At 41.3% G+C, this 21,651-nt stretch overlaps 1 protein-coding gene across 5 annotated transcripts in view; it reads right to left on the bottom strand.

Annotated features, from left to right (window-relative positions):
• Positions 1-1,046: 1,046 nt before the first annotated feature.
• The window catches only part of LPIN2 (lipin 2), a 99,142-nt gene continuing 78,537 nt past the window's right edge, over positions 1,047-21,651 (bottom strand). For 4 of the 5 annotated variants that reach the window (XM_056521651.1, XM_056521652.1, XM_056521653.1 and 1 more), the window contains exons 15-20: positions 15,184-15,332; positions 10,182-10,268; positions 7,747-7,899; positions 7,247-7,361; positions 3,695-3,798; positions 1,047-2,715 (exon numbers count right to left, since the gene is read on the bottom strand). In XM_056521651.1, coding sequence (XP_056377626.1) covers positions 2,571-2,715; positions 3,695-3,798; positions 7,247-7,361; positions 7,747-7,899; positions 10,182-10,268; positions 15,184-15,332 — 753 coding nt within the window. In that variant the 3' untranslated portion in view covers positions 1,047-2,570. The remainder of the gene's footprint in view (positions 2,716-3,694; positions 3,799-7,246; positions 7,362-7,746; positions 7,900-10,181; positions 10,269-15,183; positions 15,333-21,651) is intronic. The other variant, XM_056521650.1, reaches the window with a different exon arrangement.

The raw sequence follows: 21,651 nt of genomic DNA, 5'->3' as shown, positions 1-21,651 counted from the left end.
TTTTTTTTCCCCCTTTGGTGAGAGAAATAATCTTGCCACATAAATTAATTATTCACATCTACAATAAATTTTCTTCATATTTCCGACACTTGTTAACATCTATTTACTGTTTTAGGACATCAGAAGATTTATAAAAGTTTACACCGATTTTCCAAAATTTTCGACAAAAATTTTAAATCTGACAAGTTTAGTTCTCAATATGAAATTAAGGAGCCTGTATGTTATAAAACATCCATAAATCACTGAAAAGGGAAGCCTGTAGTAACATTTAAATGGGCAATGTCAGATACGAAAGTAACATTTAAATGGGCACTGTCAGGTACGAAAACTTTTTATAATGTTGTTACTGATGAAAATGAAAGACCTTTTGTATTATGGCTGTTTAAAATTTTTGGAATATTTAATAAAGAATATGGCTTCTGAAAATGCACCATTAGGGGTCCCCATACCTACTGGAACAATAACCAGTCCTGCATCAGCATCAGCTTGTCTATGAGTCATGGACAAGAGATGACTCATGGACAAGGCTGCATGAGCAGGCACACCAATCACAAGAAGGAGGGACACGCCCCTTCCCCTGAGAGGATTTCTAACACTGTGAGCTAATGAAAATAAAAAAAAAAATAAAAAATATATAGGTGATATAGGCAAAAATATATATACATGGTCAGGATTAGGTTCTAAGTAACATATTAATCTTCCTGGGGCTGGGACCCCCCGCAATCTGCGTGCAGCACCCAGCATTCTAAACAGTATGTTTAGAATGCTGGGTGCTGCACGAAGATCGCTGGGGGCCCAGCGGCAGGACCCCCACTATCAGACATCTTATCCCCTATCCTTTGGGATAAGATGTCTGTGGGCACTGGCTAGGGATCAGTATTGTAAACCATCATTTTGTTCACCACTGTTCATCTTTCATGGTCATGTGGATGAGACCACATATTTATCTAAGCTACACAACAATGCACTCATGCCTTCACCCAACATACACTCACTTGGTCACTTGGTCACATAATAAATCAAGCATAAAACACAAATAAAATATATAAAATATTTGAACACTTTATTTGGATAGAATTGAACAGGATACCTACCACAATTAAATCCTTTTCACAATTTTTCACTACGTAAAAGTAGACTCATACCTTAAGTAAAGGTAGGACATTCAGAAAGAAAATAAATGTGCACAATGAGCTCTTTACTGACTGTAAGGAAGATTTATTGCACACTTTCTGCAAAAACCCCACAGCCAGCATCAGTGAAGTGGAGATTGGTCAGGCAATGTTGGCTTGTACCCTGTAATTATGAAACAGAACCTTCCAAAATGCTTTCTTTTATATTAATCCAGTATTTGGCATTAGGTTACGTTGCTACCATTCCACGATTCTGATATTTGCAGAATAAGCAGCTTTATTCTTCTAACTCACCAATAAATTTCTTTAAAGTACTATAAAAAAAATAAGCAAATTTTTTTTTTCTCTACAGACGAGTTTGAAAGGTCACGGAGATCGGGTCAACTCATAAATATCAAATATAATTTGTTACTAAAATAGTCCTAAAGATGATGGACCATAGAGAATCACTTACCAAAATGGCCGGAAGGTAAGCACTAAATCACAGCAGCTGATCAGACATTTACGGCCACTGTCAAACTTGCACCAAACAAATGAAACGCAGAAGCTGATTGGTTGCCATTGGATCCTGCATACAATCTTACACAGTTCTTCCTTTTACTGGCAGTGTAATTCTTCACTCCTTGAGTTTTCTTTATAGATCTTACTGCCTGACAATATCCCCTAGAGATACCATTAGCAATTTCGGCACTCTCTGGCAGACACCTATCCATTTAGTAAAAGAGGGTGAACCATGAGGATGAAATGTTATTTTAAACCATAACATTTAACTTTTTTACAAATTAAAACAAAAGTGGACGTCCTACAAGCCATAAACAATGGCAATCCTAAAACAAAATTACAGACAAATGCCTTCAACACTGCACGTTTTAGTGGCTTGAAATGCAGGTAAAATAAATAATTGCACTGTTAAACTTATTTGGATTAAGCATTTTCACAGATGATGAAGAACTAAATTGTTTTCTAGGAAATAATACTTGCACACTGTGCGATTTCCACTACTTAAAAAGTCTCCATTGCTTGTGGGTCCTGAAGCGTATTGCCCTGCAATAGACGCTACTCCCCAATGGCTTTAAAGATGAAAATTTCAAGGAGGCACAACATGATTGAGAAAGACCATTACACTTCAAGGTATGCTTGAACACAAGATAAAATCTGCAATGCCTTCACAAGAACAAAGGTAAATTACAGTGAATTAAGATATTGTGATAAAATAAAATCACTTTTCTCTAACATTTTCCCTGAATATATCGATAGGATACAATATCTTTACTGGCTACAAATTACGAACTGACTGTAAGACAATGTGAGATAAAGGCATTAGAAACAAATGGACAATAATGCAAGCTCCTTGTGTCAGTAATACTCCAGGTAAGTGACTGCCGAACCGAAATGATTTCACGTCCACTAATAGTTCCAGACACGCTCGTGAGTGATTTACGTCAAGTCTGCCAGGTCTAATTCTGGCAATGGGTCTCTCCAATAGCAAAAAGAACTAAATTCCGGGCAAACAAAAGCACAATTCTGCTCTTTGTCCAGCAATGGAAACACGTGTTCGACCAGCTCACTTAGGCGGGTGTACCTGGAGAAAAAGTGGGAGAGAACATATGGTCATGTAAAGGTTTAAAACTGAAATATTAAAATGTCCAAATTTAATGCTTCTATTCGTTTTTTTTTTAACTTGTTTGTCCCCTCTCTAAGCTTTACGGGCTACTTAGTGACATCATTCATGATTAGTCATTACTGTTTTGTACTATTTGCATGTCTGGACGGACGGAGATTTTTGTTCTTTATGTTTATGTATGTTTGCTTTGTTATGTTTTATATATTACTGCTATTTACAGTCTCATCTGTGTAGTATCTGCACCTAAGCAGTTAGACGGATTTCTCATACATACTGATGTACAAGGTATGTTTTTAACATGTAATTGTCTATTTTGTATTGACTGACCACCTAACCGGTGTTTTTTCTTTTTTTATTGTTTCAATAAAACAAATAAAAAATTTCCAATTTATATTACAAGCAATATAAATTCCATCATCTTACATCAGAAAAAGGCTGAACTAGAATAATATTCTTTACTGAAATTGTTCAGGGGACAGTTCACATGTGCCCTTTTTTTAATGTGCTATGCAATATACAATCCCAATGGCCTATTTGATACCTACAGCCTTGTGAATCAGGGTACTTAGGGACCTACAGTATTAAGTTAGTCAGCTGGATTACATGATCAGAGACTGTCAATCAAGCGGAAATAGTAGAGGAACGAGGAGGTGTTCCTGACCTTAGCACGTTTGGGCCTTTGACTAAATCTTGGCACCAGATAATAAAAGCATTTTTTTTATGTTATGGAAGCCAAGACAAATATATGAAGGCACCATGTGTTTTCTTTGTCCTAACAGCCACCCAACCGTGTCAGCAATTTAGAAGAACGAGAGTTGGAGCTAACAGATTCCCTTTAAACTACACATATCCAATACACACACATGCTGCCCACACACACACACACACACACACACACACACACACACACACACACACACACACACACGATACTTACGTGGTCTTGTTTCCTTTTGTCCTCTCTTGTATCAATTCTCCTTTAGGATTGACAGTGAAAATTCGACAGTCTTGGACTCCAACTTTCATATAGGCAAAAACATCCTGCAAGAGATAAAATTAAGGATCAGATTTGCATTGTAAAACACAATAAGAATTTATCTGAACAACTATTCTGAAAAGACAGCAGCACAGCTAGAGTTAATAGTGACAAAGTAAAGGGTTTTAAAAAGCATCAGATATAAACATTTCAACACAAAAGCTGGACAGTGCGCCAGACACATCACTTCTATTCCCATGTAGACGGCCGCAGGAAACATTGAGTCATAGGGAAATGACAAGATGCTGGAAGACTACACACACTTCCAGGGGATCCCCTTTGTTTGACAACCTTTGGCTTTGTTCCACTTTTGTTTAAGATATGACAATCAGAAAAGAATCCTGTTTGTTTTTCTTCCTTTCTTGTTGTCTCCTATATTAAACCTTTTTAAGATTTTTTTCTTCTCTAATTTGGAAAATGTACATGGGTGGCGATAAAATGTTTGCACTTGGGAGAGTGACATGAAGATATACATAACAGTAAATATAATGGACTCTATATGGAAGGCATCATCACACACCAAACCTCATATAAGTGACAGCTTTACAGATGTCATACACACATTCCTAAAAGCCAAGAAGATAACTAAGATTTCAGTTGTGTTTTATAAGATAGCGGCAGATAATGTAGTTTACAGTTCACCTAAAACACAGGAGAGAAAGTAGGTACTTTATATAAAGCTTCTCTAGGACTAGAATTTTGTTTCTGTTTATTGGACAGATATAAAAAGGTCAATAGAGCTGCTGCTATATACTCCATGGAAAGTAAAACTGCTAGTATGAAAGAAGAAAAAAAAACAACTTTCCAATATACAGGGCTAAGGACAGGCGGCTTTATTTATAGCTCAAAGGAAAAAACATAGAATATGGGAAATATATTTTAGTTGTACAGCATCATAATAGAGTCTTCAAGGTCCAACATTTCCTTCCAGTGCAAACTCATATGGATCCAGAGAAGTAAGATGTCCACTATTGTGCCCTTTCAAAAAGCATTGAAGCTAAAATTAAGCTAAAATTAAATGCTTAAAGTGCAAAGGTTTAAAGGGGTAATCCAGATAGGGGATAAGATGTCTGATCGCGGGGATCCCGGTGCTGGGCACCCCCGCGGTCTCCCTGCTGCACTCTGTGTTTGTATAGAGCGGCAGGTGCAGTGCTGGAGGTTCGTGATGTCACGGCCACGCCCCCTCAATGCAAGTCTATGGGAGGGGGCATTGCAAGTCATCCGGCACGGAGCGAAGTTTGCTATGTGCACCGGATGTCTGGGGTGCTGCAGCAGAGATTGCGGGGGTTTGCTCCATGCTGGATGACTGTTGATGGGGGGGTGGAGGCTCATGACGTCACAGTCACGCCCCACTTGTGACATCATGGCCACACCCCCTCAATGCAAGTCTATGGGAGGGTGCGTCACGCCCCCTCCCATAGACTTTCATTGAGAGGGCGTGGCCGTGACGTCACAAGCGGGGTGTGACTGATGTCACGAGCCTCTGGTGCTGCATCCGACACTCTATACGAATGCCGGGTGCAGCAGGGAGATTGCGGGGGCCCCAGCGGCCGGACCCCCGCGATAAGACATCTTATCCTCTATCCTTTGGATAGGGGAAAAGATGTATTGGGGCGTAGTACCCCTTTTTGGTCAGCAAATTTTTTGCTTAAAAAAAAAAAAAAGCTACAAAAAAAAAAAAATAAAATAAAAAAAAACTACCCCATGTTGTTATTTCCCCAATAATGCAGTTTAACCTCCTGAGCGGTATTCCCGAGCGTGACTCGGGGTTAATTTTCCCTGCCAGGATCGGTAACCCCGAGTCACGCTCGGGGTAGAATTACAGAGTTCCCGGCCGGGCTGCACGATATATCGCAAAAGCAATGCGATATAGCGATGCGGCCCCCCGGGAAAACATGCGATTATCTGCTCTGGTCGGCTCCCGTTGCGGGGGCCGGCCAGAGCAGGTAAAGAAAAATACTAAAAGTTAGTGTTTCCCTACCAGGGGGCCTCCAGCTGTTGCAAAACTACAACTCTCAGCATGCCCGAACAGCCAAAGGCTGTCCGGGCATGCTGGGAGTAGTAGTTTCACAACAGCTGGAGGCACCCTGTCAGAAAAACACTGAGCTAAATGTAAAAGGAAAAAGTAGTAAAATAAAAAAACCTTTTGCTCACCTAATCCTGGTCCCTGAAGATGTCGTTCCCCTCCGTGCGCTCTGGTCCCTGCTCTATTCATCTTACAGGACCTTTCAACTTTCAGCCAATCACAGGCCGCAGTGGTGTAAAGCCTGTGATTGGCTGAAGGGGAAACGGCTTGTTCTGCAGCAAATACACTAGGTTTGAAATCTGCCCGGCAAACCCAGTGTATCCTGCTGCAGGACAAGGTGACAAAGGGGGGGGAGAATGTGACAAAGGGGGGGGGGGGGGGGGAAATGTGACAAGAGGGGGGAATGTGACAGGGGAGGGGGAATGTGACATGAAGGGGGGGGGGATGTGACAAGGGGGGGGATTTGACAGGGGGAGGGGAATGTAACATGAAGGGGGAGAATGTGACAAGGGGGGAAGAATGTGACAAGGAGGGGGGAGAATGTGACGGGGGGATGTGACAAGGGAGGGGGAATGTGATAGGGGAGATGTGAAGTGGGGGGGGGGGGGGGGGGGGGGGGAGATGTGAGATTCAGTGCAAAAAATTGTACCGCTTTTGGTACAAATTTCCAGAAAGAATCATACCGCCAGGGAGGTTAAAGGCGTCCCCTCCCAAATAGTGAGTACTAGTATAGGCATTTTTGTGACATTTTTACTCGGAGTTTCTTTCTTTATAAGTCACGTAATTAAGGGATTTCTTTTTTTAAAAAAAATGTGGGTGGAAGCGCCAAATACATGTACACATTTTCTCTGTTTTTTTTTATTTTATTTTATTTATTTATTTTTTTTAGATTTTACAGTTCTATGTGAGGAAAAACATCACAACATCAGCAAAACCCCCACACCATTAAAAGTGTGGAAAAAACACACACACAAAAAACCCCACTAAATTGTTTAGATTGCTTTGGGTCAGAGTCCTGAGATCCATTGCCATCATCAGTAATAGCCGGCTAAAGCGTGCGGCACACTTGACATGTCAATTTTTTTTTTTTTTTTTTTTTATAAATGACAGTCACGCTTTAAAACCGGCATGTCTAATTTTACCCTCAGGCTGCAAATAAATGTTTCAAGAGGAAATGAATATACACTGGGGATATGTAAGAAGGTATTGGTCAAAACTACCATTGAAGACTCAACTTCACCAAAAAACAGCTGCATAAAGGGGTCTCCTGATGACTGGCCATCAGGGCATATCCATTTAGATCTTTGTAGTCCAGAGTGACCGCACTCCTTTTATAAATGTACATCACAATGTTACTCTTTATATCCTCTATACAGAGTACAGTAGCTGAACCCATCCCTACCGTCTCACAAAAAAGAAGTACTTACATTAGGACGGTTTCCAAAAGCAGCATAAAAGGGTTGTTGATGTGGACCAAACAGGTTTTTAATATCATTGAGGCATGCAATCTTAAACTTTTCGGGTTTCTTTTCTATGACTTCCCTAAAACAAATGACAAGGCACGTCAAAGAATGAACAATAAAATAAGAATACACATGCTTTTAACAAACTCTAAAGTAGCTGGTATATATTTATAATGGTGGTGAGCATTGTAGAATCAGGATCACCCTTTTCGATAAATTTACTTAGTGGGGTGCCGCTGAAGGGGCACTACTAAGTGGTTTTTAATAACAAGCTTAGGGTGACTGGTTTCTCCTCTAACAAGGGGCACTATACCATGAATATGCATACTTCAAACTCATGCTGTAAAAAGGAAAAAAGAAAGAGACACATCGATATAGTTCACTAGCATTTCTTCTGTATAATAAGTGACTAAGTCATATAAATAAAATTAACAGACGATGCATAGTTGCATATAAATATATACCTGTGGAATGCAGAGAAAAGGCTGCTTGGAGACAACATTAAAGGTCCTCTAGGAAGTATAGTGCCTTTGTCATTGACCCAATGCAAGTAGCCTCTGGTCATGTCTGCCATGCCAATAGCACGGGCCGAGCAATACAGAAATTTGTATCCATTCCTGAAATTAGAAGGTTAAAAAAAAATAATAAAACAGAGGAACAGTAATGTAACAAAAATCAGGCAACAGATCAACCAAAATGTCCGTTCTTTCTCCGATATAAAATACTCATTCAGCTAACATCTTACTTTAACCTATCTAGTGGTAAGCTTCTAGCACAGTGTTTCCCAACCAGGGTGCCTCCAGCTGTTGCAAAACTACAACTCCCAGCATGCCAGGACAGCCGAAGGCTGTCCAGGCATGTTGGGAGTTGTAGTTTTGCAACAGCTGGAGGCACCCTGGTTGGGAAACACTGTGCTAGCAGAATGGTCTAGTGGTATTTTCTACTATAAAAAATTTTTTTTTAACCCTTCCAGTACTTTTATGTAGAAGCAAGGCAGGAAAAAACCCTTGAAGTTGGTGCTGCTGACTCAGGTGTACAGGATAAGGTGAAGCCAGAGGTATTCAAAAGGTCCTCAGCAGGACACCCTGATCTGAGGAAGGGAGGGATCCTCCCGAAAGGCGTCATTTGTCCTTTTTTTTATTTTCTATCAATAAAATGTCCTGCTGAGGACTTTTACAATACCTCTGGCTTCGCCTTATCCTTTACACCTGAGTCAGCAGCCCCAACTTCAAGGGTTTTTTCCTGCCTTGCTTCTACTACCCACTCCAGGACGACCTTGTCTGCTCCTGCAACCCTTTGGCTCAGCAGCAGCTCGTACACCTAGCACCCCAACTTTGGTTGTGGGTTACATGCGCATTTGATACTATTACAAGGTGAGCAGCCATCTATAAGCTCCGCGGGGTTGCCCCCCACTCACCACGCTCTTACCCTTGGGTAATACATGAGGCACCGTCCGTCGGTCTTTTTCCTTTTTTCTCCACAGTACTTTTATGCAGCTGTATGCTACAGAGGAAACTTTTTTTTTTTTTTTTTTGACTTGTCCACAGTGCTCTCTGCTGACACCTGATGCCTATATCAGGAACAGTCCAGAGCAGCATAGGTTTGCTATGGGGATTTTCTCCTGCCCTGGACAGTTCCTGATACGGGCATAAGGTGTCAGCAGAGAGCACTGTGGACAAGACAAAATAAATAAATAAAAAAGAATGTCCTCTTTAGCATACAGCTGCTTAAAAGTACTGGAAGGGTAACAATTTTTTTTTATAGAAGTCATTTACAAATCTGTTTAACTTTCTGGCACCAGTTGATTAAAAAAAAAAATGTTTTCCACCGGAGTACCCCTCTAACTTATGATAACAGGGGAACTTGTGGCTTTAGGTTTGCTCCATCACATTTAGGGTTTCTTTCATATGGATTTCATATGCTGAGGGACACTACAATTATCCTGCTTTTTTTAATGTAATTTCCTTCTCCATTTGCTGACTACACGTGTAGCATCCTTTTGATGAAAGCATGTCATTAGAAATATTTAATAAAAACCTATTGTGACTTCTCAAAATGAGTCCACATTTTTTATATACAATTTAAATACAGAACTGACCATATCTGTACAGATATTGGCAAAGGAGCCATTGCAGGTTTTCTCAAATGATTCTCCATAAGCAAGACACAAAGTAATATGACCTCACACCCCAGAAATGATCACAACTATATGGATACAGACATTTCTGATTCTTGAAAAGCAAGGAGATGAAGTAATGTGATCTCATGTGAGACTTGACCTGACACTATATGATTCATCAGAGCCGCTTCAGACATCTGAGTAATGATATGAGACTCAGTCGACAGATGTGGATATCAGACTGTTAATGGATATTCTCTCACATTTTCAAGTGTGTCAGACACCTAGAGCAGAAATAAATACTATAGTATCCATGGAAGCCTTAAAGGGGTACTCCGCCCCTAGACATCTTATCCCCTATCTAAAGGATAGGAGAGGAGATGTCTGATCACGGGGGTCCCGTCACTGGGGCCCCCTGCGATCTCCCTGCTGCTCCTGGCGTTTGTTTAGAGCATCGAGTGCAGTACCGGAGGCTCGTGACATCACGGTCACGCCCCACTTGTGACATCATGGCCATGCCCCCTCAATGTAAGTCAATGGGAGGGGGCGTAACACCCCCTCCCATAGACTTGCATTGAGGGGGCATGGCCGTGACATTGCAAGCGGGGGGCGTGACTGTGACGTCAAGAGCCTTCACCCTGCATCACCAGTCATCCAGCACGGAGCAAAGTTCACCACAGCAGAGATTACGGGGGTCATAGGACATCTTATCCCCTTTAACAGTGCCTTTATTGCTTCCAAATAAAGGAATTTGTTTAGTACAGGAACCCAGATACTTACTCATGTATGGAATGGTAGAGCTTGGCAATGCCCTGATGTGTCCAATCCTTTCCAAGCTGAGGAAGGATCTGGCCTAAGGCATCTGACCTTAAATAATACAAAAGCAGAAAAAGCTTAAAAATGGTGGCTGTATAAAAACTTAAACAACAACAAAGACGTGGTCTCAAATGGCTGGAGATGCTCAACCCCAAATGCAGTTGTGCATTTATGCTGGGGGAGCAGATCCTGCCCTTGTGGTCTGTTGCTAGGGGTGATCCTCAGCATAAAAATGCATACAAAGGGGGGATGCCTGCAGCAGACCACAAGTGCCACAATAGAATCCTACACGAGATAAACAGTGTGGATGTGCACCAATTAGAATAATACAGAAATTTAGGTGCACTACTGTGGTAGATGTAAACAATTACATTGGCTAACCCTCAACAATGATGTTAAAATTGAGACATTAGCCAGTATATCCTTGTATGAAGGACATACCTCAGCCCACACACACCACGCCAAGGTTTTTCAAGTGGCACGGGACCTAAAACTAAACCTACCTGTGTGTGATAAGCAAAACCAGGGGTCAGTGGGCAATTACGGCAGCATTAGGCCGACTCACAGCCTCCTCCCAGGTTACCTCCAATGTGGCTGGGCAGACATACAATGGGAGGAGGGAGGCAGTGAGTGGGTCTTCTAGTCTGCCTCCCTCATCCCATTGTATGTGTGCCCAGCCACACTGGAGGTAACCTGGGAGGACGCTGTGAGTCGGCCTAATGCTGCCGTAATTGCCCACTGGCCCCTGGTTTTGCTTATCATGCACAGGTAGGTTGGTGTTAGGTCCAGTGCCATTTGAGAAACCTTGGCGTTGGTGTGCGGGCTCAGGTATGTCCTTCATATAAGGATATACTGGCGAATGTCTCAATTTTAACATCAGAGTTGAGGGTTAGCCAATGGCATTGTTTACATCTACCACAGTAGTGCACCTAAATTCCTGTATGTATAAAAACGTACACAAAAATATGCATATGACCAACATTTTTTTGTGTGTTTTGTTACACAGCTCCGTAACTTTCCCAGGCCTTGTATTCGTCTTATTCCATTTGCCTATTCCCATTACACTTTGTAATAGCTAGTACAATGCTTCTATAGGAAGAGAAAATCATAGATTTAGGTTTCAGTACACTAAATATAGAGGTGTGATACATAATAACATGGCCTACAGGCCTTAAACTCAACATGACCTTTTCTGAAGACATGACTACAAGTAGACGGTCACCCTACCCTGCTGTTTAAGTGTTCCGAGTATACATGGACTGACAGGAGCAGAGACAACAATGATTAGAACAAGTCAGAACCACATTAAAAGCATAGCTAGCATTAGTGCACATCACCACAAGCAAAATGTAGAAGCCAATACATCAACAAGTTGGATCTTCAAACAAGTAAGCCAAGGTAGAGCCCCTCACAGGAGAAGCCAGACTGTTAATAATATCTCTGGAATGGCACATGTGCTTGACATATCAGTCATGTATCCAAATCACATTCTAAGAATAGGATCTGCACCAACAACTGCATTTAACTAAAAACCTTCACAAAGACAGACCTAAAATAACAGAAAACCACTGGTTCCCTGCGATCATGTTGGGGGGTCCTAATGTAATGACCCCCCCTGTATTTTTGTCTATGCACTTAAAGCGGTACTCTGCCCCTAGACATCTTATCCCCTATCCAAAGGGCATCAGATGTCTGTTTCAAGTAATTTAAGTTTTTCAGGAATATAAACATATAACATCATCACAAGAGTGACATCATGAGGGTCACACTGCTGGGGACCCACGCGAACCTGGCTGCAGCACCCCAGATATCCGATGCACAGAGCGAACTGCGCTCCGTGCTGGATGACTGGCGATGCAGGGCGGAGGCTCGTGCTGTCACGCCCCCTCCCATAGACTTGCATTGAGGGGACGTGGCCGTGACATCATAAGCCTCCAGCGCTGCACCCGACACTCTAAACAAACGCCGGGTGAAGCAGGGAGATCGAGGGGTCCCGCCGCTGGGGACAGGGAGATCGCAGGGGTCACCATCGGTGGGACCTCTGCGATCAGACATCTTATCCTTTGGATAGGGGATAAGATGTCTAGGGGCAGAGTACCCCTTTAAGCAAGGTTCCCACCACAGTTTTTTTCCCATTCTGTTCCATTTCTAGTAGCAGAACAAAGAAAACAGTGGTGCTAGACCCAATGGATCCTACTTACTTGGTGTCTAGCATTTTACCAGATAAAACCATGCAAACCGTGGCATTTGCAACAGAAATTCCTAATACAACCTTTGACTAAAATCAATCCTTAAAGTGTCACTATCAAATACAAAAAAATCTATAGAAAAATATGTAGCTCAACAAAATCAGGAAAATTAGGTATGACTAAATGAGTACTGGTAGTAAATGAGGTGGTGTACCCAATACAACCTGGGGGATAAATGAACAAACAAGTAGTTACTGTCCTTTAGCTCCGGTAGAAATTTTTTTTTTTTTTAAATCAACTGGTGCCAGAAAGTTAAACAGATTTGTAAATTACTTCTATTAGAAAATCTTAATCCTTTCAGTACTTATCGGCTGCTGTATGCTCCACAGGAAGTTCCTATCTTTTCACATTTCTTTTCAGTCTTACCACAGTGCTCTCTGCTGACACCGCTGTCCATGTCAGGAACTGTCCAGTACAGGAGCAAATCCCCATAGCAAGCCTCTCCTGTTCTGGACAGTTCCTGACATGGACAGAGGTGTCAGCAGGCAGCACTGTGGTCAGACTGAAAAGAAATTCAAAAAGAAAAGCACTTCCGGTAGAGCAAGTACTGGAAGGGTTAAGATTTTTAAACAGAAGTAATTTACTAATCTGGCACCTTAAAAAAAAAAAAAAAAAATATTGTTTTCCACCAGACTACCCCTTTAAAGCAGTGAAAGAAGATAAAGGGAGATAGCTATACCAAAAAATATTGGATAATTGATATCAATTATGAAATGTTCAATCTTTTAATTATACTAAAAGTGTTACTTTTTTAAAATAAATTTTATGTGTAATATGTTGAACGTATCATATGATAAAATTTGATTACGTATGTGCACTAGGTATAGAACGTGAGATGACTATGTATGTGAGTTGACTGGCTTGGATAAGTAAGTATGAAAAGAAAAAAACAGTCCACATTGCGGGACTGGTGAGCGGTGCACAGCACCACAAATATTTCTCTCTCTTCCTATAGGACGCACTGAAGCTGAGTAATCTTTTTTTCCATAGAGGAGATACATCATCACATTATTGCGGCATGTTGCAAACGATATGAAAAGATACTATGGTGCCACACATGCTTTTTTTTTTTTTTCTCAGTAAAAACGGCATTGAAAGTATTTCTTTTCACAGGAGATATGGATATATCTCCTATGGATTTATATTTATTTTATGAGCTGTAAAAATAATAATTCTATGCTTCACTATTTCTATGGCCTCGGATTTACTTTGTACATAGGTGGACATAATTTATATCTTTTGTTATAATTTTACTGTTCTATGCTCACCCTAACAGTCACAGGGGCCATGTGATTTGCTCCAAGTGTATACGGCCTTACCTGTAATATACAGCTGATGTGCTGTGGATGACATGTTACAGGCACAAGAGCCATGCACGTATGAGACCATTGCTGTAAATGTACAGGGCAAACTGTGGCCCTCAAGATGTTGCAAAACTTCAATTCCCAGCATGCCCGGACAGCCGTTGGCTGTCCGGGCATGCAGGGAGTTGACGTTTTGCAACATCTGGAGGGCCACAGTTTGAGACCACTGATTGACTGGTGTTAACTTCACAATGCCAGCATCATCAATGTACAGGGAATAGTACCAAGAGATTAAAGGGGTTATCCAGAAATCGAAAAAACAGAGGAGATAATTTCTTTCAAAAACTGAAGTAAATGGAGCCAAGTTGTAATACCACAAACAAAGTAGAGACAAACAGGGAGTGGTCTTTGATAGACATTAAAGGGGTTATCCAGGAATCAAAAAAACAGCTAATTTCTTTCAAAAACCGCTCCCTGTCTGTCCCCAGGTTGGGTTTTGCAGCTCAGTTCCATTGAAGTGAATGGAGCCAAGTTGTAATACCACAAACAGAGTAGAGACAAACAGGGAGTGGTCTTTGAAAGAAAATACGTCTGTTTTTCGATTCCTGGATAACCCCTTTAAAGTGGATTTCTACCCAAAAAAGAAAAGCGTCCCTACATAAGTTATCTAGATGTCAGTTACCGAGAAGTGGATTCAATTATTGCAACTGACCTAGGAAAATAATATCTTCAAACTGAACAACAAGGCTAAATTAAAGGCTTTAGAATAGTTGACATTTTATTGTCTTTAAGTGGAAACATTTTCCCCTGCAGATACGTTTCTATATATTGTATAAAAATAAAAAATGATATTTATTGCACCCATGAAAATGCCACTTTTAGCAATGCCTTGTAGGATTCATGATAATGGAAACACTTCTGATGTGTTCTGTCCTCAGTCCAAACAGAATTGGACACGGCAGCAGAGAGAACGCAAATTATATAGTTTGGGAAAAGTGCTGAAAGATGGGAAATTTAATCTGAAGACAATTTCATTCTAACTATAAAAGTATCAGAAACTAAATATATCCCAATTATAAGAATTTAATACCAAACTAATACAATTCCCAGAGTCCTCCAGAGATCTGTAGAAACCCTGGAGAAATCCTAAACTAATGCTGCAGACGAGTCACAGGGGTCAAATGACAGGATGAATGTGTGCGTAGAATTCCCGGCTTTTCCAAACCACATGACCTCATTGTAGTAACCGTTCCCACAGTGAAAAAAAGTGTGTGGGAAGTGATGAGTAGACTCCACGAGAGCAGAGTGTTATAAAGACCACGTCTACAAACAGCACATACATGGACTCGTATATATAGTTGGAAGATGGGGAACATTGAGAATGCGGCTTTTCAGATTCAATAAAAGGCTTACTTTGTTATTGTTCCGTCAATGTCAGAAATGATGATCTTGTCGTCCCAGCTCCACAGATAAATGGTGCCTTCACATCGGCACGTACCTTGATATTGTGTGGTTATACTAAACACTATATCATTCGGACCATCTCGGAGGTTGAGTTTTTCCTAAAATGAACAATATAAGCATTATGCGTTAAGGTTGGAAATGGTTCTGCATTTTATTCTCCTATAAATATTTCTTCATAACATAAGGTTCCCACTGTGATTTCGTTTCAATACGTTTAATTTTGCTGTATACAAAAGCGCAGTAGACTACGCTAATGTATACAGCAAAATAAAACGTATTTGTTACAAAGCTTTCTTTTATATAGTGTTAAGGGGAAAAATATGAAGCAGCATCCATTTGTAGCATTAGTTAACGTATACATTTTACTTTCTTTATGGGTAGGGTTACACGTAGCGAATACGCAGCGTATTTCAAGCTGAGCAGCAGGAAATACACTGCGTTTTCTCCTATGAGCAGGCAGACACAGGGCTGTAGCCCTCTATGCGCAGCAAGGGTTGAAGGTGGGGTCGGCACACAGACGTGACTGATGCGCGGGCCCGCCTCCAAACCTCACTGCACACACAGGGCTGCTGCCGGTTTGTCCTGAGTGTCTGCGTTTAGAAGAATATGCATTGTATTTCCAGCTGAGCAGTGTGAAATTTGATGCGTATAAGCTATGTGTGACCCTACCTTCAGAGTATAAAACCTATATGTTAAACGTAAACGCAAATGCAATGTGAACCCAGCCATGACTACAGGTTGTATCGGTAAATGATTTGGACTACTTTCATGATGTTGGACCTGATGGTTTCTTCTAGTGTTCTAAAGTTTAGAAAAGTAGGACCATCCTTGTGGCTAAACAATAAAAACATGTAAAAGACATTGATAGAAAGTAAAATGCTATAGTTTCTCCATAGGTCTTTAAGTTTTACTTTGTTTCCCTTCTACACCCGTCTACAGTTGGCTGTGTGCGTTTTATCTTTAAACTTTTATACAGCCACAGTGATTCTTTCCTGCAAAATGCCTTTGTGTGCTTTCTTCTCTATCTACAACCTGTGTAAGCTGTCCTCCAAATATTCACTCCCCCCCAGCCAAATCTGAGCTCTCATGTTACACTGCGTTTATCAGTGTATGTCGGGCATACATATCGTGGCATAAGTCATAAGTCAAAAAAAATAAAGAAAGTAAACTGCACGGTATGCTTTTTTTTAAATTTTTTATTTTTGTGGGGGACCAGAATGATGGAGTAGCATGGAGGTCCCAGTTATTACATTGTGCAGGTTTATGGAACCAAAACCTGTCACTGAAATAGCTGCACAATGCTTAAAGGGGTACTCTGCTGCCACAGCATTTAGACCATTTTGTTCCGAACACTTGGAACGGGGTCATGACATCACAGTCACGCCCCCTTGTGACATCACACCACGCCTCCTCCCATAGATTTGCATTGAGGGGGCATGGCATCACAAGGGGCGTGGCCGTGACGCCAAGTGCTGCACAGTGATCGCGGGGTTCCCAGCTGCGAGACCCCCACAATCAGACATCTTATCCCCTATTGTTTGGATAGGGGATAAGATGTCTAGGGGTGGAGTACCCCTTTAACACAGTGTAAAACCAGCCTAACTGACAGAACAAAAAGTCTGTCTGCCAGATATATCTTTTCCCGGAGTAGCAGCTATATTAAGAAAGTGCCTTCATAATACACTCAGGACACAAATGAACAATAATAGAAAAAGAAGCATAGTCTTCAAATCTCCAAATACAGGGAAAGAAGTCATGTAAAAAGTACAGAACATTTTCACTTTGGAGAAGAAAAAAAAAAAGTAAGGAAATTCCCCAGTGAGATCACGTAAAGGCACTCCTAACACGCAAGTTAACATACTTCTGCTTTCTACTCGGCAGAGGTACAAATGTTATTTTTCAACGTCTAAGAAAAAGTCATATCAGTGCTTGCACAACTTCCCCTGAGAAAGCTGTGGTCTGATAAAGTGAAGTAATCGTAGAAGAAATAAAGCCTTCTATTTTGTCAGTCATCCCTAGAGTAGTCTCAGCTAGCGCAGTATATTCCAGTCTCTTCACAGCAGTATATACGGACTAAGCAGAAATCAAGGCCAGTTGGCCAGTGTAAGAGTCTACTTCACGTGCCAAGCCTCTCCTGCTCTGTCATGCTGCTTCATCTTTACAAGTTATTATATGCATTTCGTACAGTCACTAAAAGAACATCCAGACAATAAAAAGGAAAAACGCAGAAGCCAATATTCTGATAAATACACATGAACCACAAAGCTGTTTTGCAGTTTTCACTATATGGAATGATAATTTCTCAGTATGTATCCTTAAAGGGGTTATCCAGCAAAATAAAAAAGCTCAGGCTGTGAGATAAGTACAGGATTTTTTTTTTTATATTACCTCCCTTGCTCCCACTTAGCCTCTGGTATCCTGATGCCTGTTCTCAGCTGAACTTAGCTTCTCGGAGCTGAAGACAATACATCACGTTGCTGCTCAGCGAATGACTGGCTGCACGGATGTCCTGTCTTAACAGTGATTGGCTGAAATGCAATGTGAAGTGAAGTTCAGCAAAGACCAGGCGCAGTAGAGCCAAAGGCTATGGGGGAGCGAGGGAGGTAAGTACAGGATTTTTTGTGTTATCTCACAGCCTGTGCACTTTTACTGAAAAAAACTTTTTGCTGGATAACCCATTTAAAAGTTCCTACCACAAGCAAGTGTCTTTTTATGAAACACTTCTAAAAACATCCTATTCCTGTGAACATCCTAGTCCTGTGATTTATCACGATGTACCGTGTACATTTTTACACTGATTTACACTTTCACATTGTTTGGTCAGTTTGGACAATGTTATGTTGTTAGGCACTTTTGCTTAGGGGCCGGGGTATGACATGTGCAATGATAAGTTAGCAGATATTACTGCTGCATATACTGGTTGTCATATATACAGTCCCTTGTAATTTTCTACTAAATCCAACTATATTACCATCTTTATTTTTTTTGCTATGTACGTAAAGTCCTGGTTTAGGCGTCTTTTTTGATGTTCGTATTCCTCCTTTCCTTCATGTTTTTACAATTGTGATTTAATAAATATATACCTTTTAATACTCTCTCGAAGGGACTCCATAATTTTGGTTCTGTTTTTGTTACTGATTTACACTGAGATGAGTGCAATACATTTGGTGCAGTTCACTCAGGTGTATGACAGGTCAGTCGTAAATATCTGCCCTTTTCAGTCATGCAGCCAATCATTATCCAGATAAGACCACGCTGTTGTGACTGACTGCTCTCTGTGGTTACACTCTTCTCACCCACTTCAATCCCTCTGTACCAGAGGTTCGTACACTAGTGGTTGCTTTTCTCTTTGTACAGTAACACACCTGGTAATTTTGTAGCTGAGCAGCTGTTGGTGGTTTTATAGAACAGTCATATACGCTGCTGTGTACAGTATTCCTGGATGATGAATAAATCATCTGCTGTTTGATGCAGACACTAGAACAGCTGTTCGGGTTATCACATACCTCTATGCTGCATCACTGCCTCGGAGTTACAAAAACATGAACTTTGTTGAGGAGATTGAAAAACAAAACAAAACAGAAGAAGAACAAAGCCCCCAGAGGATCACTACTAGCCGGCCCATAAGGGCATCATAACTATGGAGATATTAGTAAAGGGCCCCTCTTCCCCCCATAGAAGCCAAATCAAGTCCATGGGAGGGGAGTTCTAAAAAGGAAATTTAAAGCCCATAGAAACCAATCAGATTACAGAGTTTCTCAGAGAACTCTTTGTCTTGGTAGGTCACAGACTGCTATTCTGATAATGCCTGGCTTAGTTTGGATAAGCTATTCTCTATCACACTTACCATCCTAATTGTATAAGCACTGCAATATTATTTGTCTGCTCGAGAGTAAAACTAGGGCAAAATACAATGCGAGAAAATAAGGGAGAGGAAAAGATTTCACAAGATATTTCATGCATTTTCGAAGAACCAAAATAGCTGCAACATAGACATCAATGGAAGGACACAGCCTCTGATGTTATAAGAGATAATTCACTTTTATGGCCTATTACGTTCCTGTCTGCTCTCATACTGCTGTCTCACAAAAGAAACCTACAAATGAACCATGTACATATGTTATTTAAGAGGTATCGGTAACAGAAGCCCAGTTACATATGAAATGAACATGTATACAGTATGTTCTATGTCCTCAAAATTGAACATTATGTATACACTGCTCAAAAAAAATAAAGGGAACACTAAGATAACACATCCTAGATCTGAATGAATGAACTAATTGTATGAAATACTTTCGTCTTAAAATAGTTGAATGTGCTGATAACAAAATCACACAAAAATTATCAATGGAAATCAAATGTATCAACCCATGGAGGTCTGGATATGGAGTCACACTCAAAATCAAAGTGGAAAACCACACTACAGGCTGATCCAACTTTATGTAATGTCCTTAAAACAAGTCAAAATGAGGCTCAGTAGTGTGTGTGGCCTCCATGTGCCCGTATGACCTCCCTACAATGCCTGGGCATGCTCCTGATGAGGTGTCGGATGGTCTCCTGAGGGATGTCCTCCCAGACCTGGACTAAAGCATCCGCCAATTCCTGGACATTCTGTTGGTGGATGGCGCGAGACATGATGTCCCAGATGTGCTCAATTGGATTCAGGTCTGGGGAACGGGCGGGCCAGTCCATAGCATCAATACCTTCCTCTTGCAGGAACTGCTGACACACTCCATCCACATAAGGTCTAGCATTAGGAGGAACCCAGGGCCAACAGCACCAGCATATGGTCTCACAAGGGGTCTGAGGATCTCATCACGGTAACTAATGGCAGCCAGGCTACCTCTGGCAAGCACATGGAGGGCTGTGCGGCCCCCCAAAGAAATGCCACCCCACACCATTACTGACCCAGTGCCAAACTGGTCGTGCTGGAGGATGTTGCAGGCAGCAGAACATTCTCCACGGTGTCTCCAGACTCTGTCCCATCCATCACATGTGCTCAGTGTGACCCTGCTTTCATTTGTGAAGAGCACAGGGTGCCAGTGTCAAGTTTGCCAATCTTTGTGTTCTCTGGCAAATGCCAAACGTCCTGCAAGGTATTGGGCAGTACGCACAACCCCCATCAGTGGATGTCGGACCCTCATACCACCCTCATGGAGCCTGTTTCTGACCGTTTGAGTGGACAGATGCACATTTGTGGCCTGCTGGAGGTCATTTTGCAGGGCTCTGGCAGTGCTCCTCTTTACACAAAGGCGGAGGTAGCGGTCCTGCTGCTGGGTTGTTGTCCTCCTCCGGCCTCCTCCACGTCTCCTGGCCGCTCTCGTTGATGTGCCATCCTGGATGAGCTGCACTACCTGAGCCACTTGTGGGGGTTGTAGACTCCATCTCATGCTACCACTAGAGTGAAAGCATCATCAGCATTCAAAAGTGACCTTGGTGTCTGTGGTCACCACCTGCAGAACCACTCCTTTATTGAGTGGACAGTGTGATTTCACAGAAGTGTAACTGACTTGGAGTTACATTGTGTTGTTTAAGTGTTCCCTTTATTTTTTTGAGCAGTGTAATATTTTTGAAAGTATCATTTATCTGTATTTCAAAGTTTCAGTTTTTGAATTTAAATGGAAACATTCTTCTCGGACCATTAATTTAATACATTATTTTGACAGAAGCATTGGGGCTCCCTAAACATTATACCTACAAAAGCTTTTTAGGACATCCAATTCTAAATCTGTAGGTATTAATATGGAGTTGGTCCTTTTTGCAGTTTCCACTCTCCCGGGAAGACTTTTTATAAGATATTTGAGGTGCTTGTGGGGATTTTTGGCTATTCATCTAGAACAGCATTGGTGAAGTCAGACACTGATACTGGAAGACAGGACCTGGTTCACAGCCTGTATTCTAGTTCATCCCAAAAGTGTTGGATGGGATTGAGATGAGAGCCCTGTGCAGCCAGTCACGTTCTTCCTCACCAAACTTACCCAACCATGCCTTTATGGGGACCTTGCTTTGTGCACTAGGGCACAGTCATGCTAGAACAGAAAACAGCCTTCAAACAGTTTCCACAAAGTTGGAAACATATTTCTCCAAAATGTCCCGGCATAATGAAGAATGGTTTCTAAGCACTTCCTCTTTTCCATTACACCATTCAGCTCTAGAAGATCTAGGAGGGAAGTCATTTTTAGGAACTGGTTTGCTGCAATGGTGGCATCCTATTACCATCTCACTCTCACCTCTTTACAACAACCCATTCTTTCACAAATGTTTGTAAAGGCTGACTTCATTGGTAAGATCTTGCTTGTATACACCTAAGGCAATAAGACTGAATAAAGGACCTAAATTCAATGATTACGAGCTGGGGACCAATACTTTTTTCTATTTAATGTATAAGTAATAGGGGGGACGTAACATATTTCATAT

The sequence above is a fragment of the Hyla sarda genome, chromosome 5 (assembly GCF_029499605.1).
Source record: "Hyla sarda isolate aHylSar1 chromosome 5, aHylSar1.hap1, whole genome shotgun sequence".
NCBI classification, from domain to species: Eukaryota; Metazoa; Chordata; class Amphibia; order Anura; family Hylidae; genus Hyla; species Hyla sarda.
The sequence above is the reverse complement of the archived record's forward strand: the minus strand, read 5'-3'. Positions and strand labels throughout refer to the sequence as shown.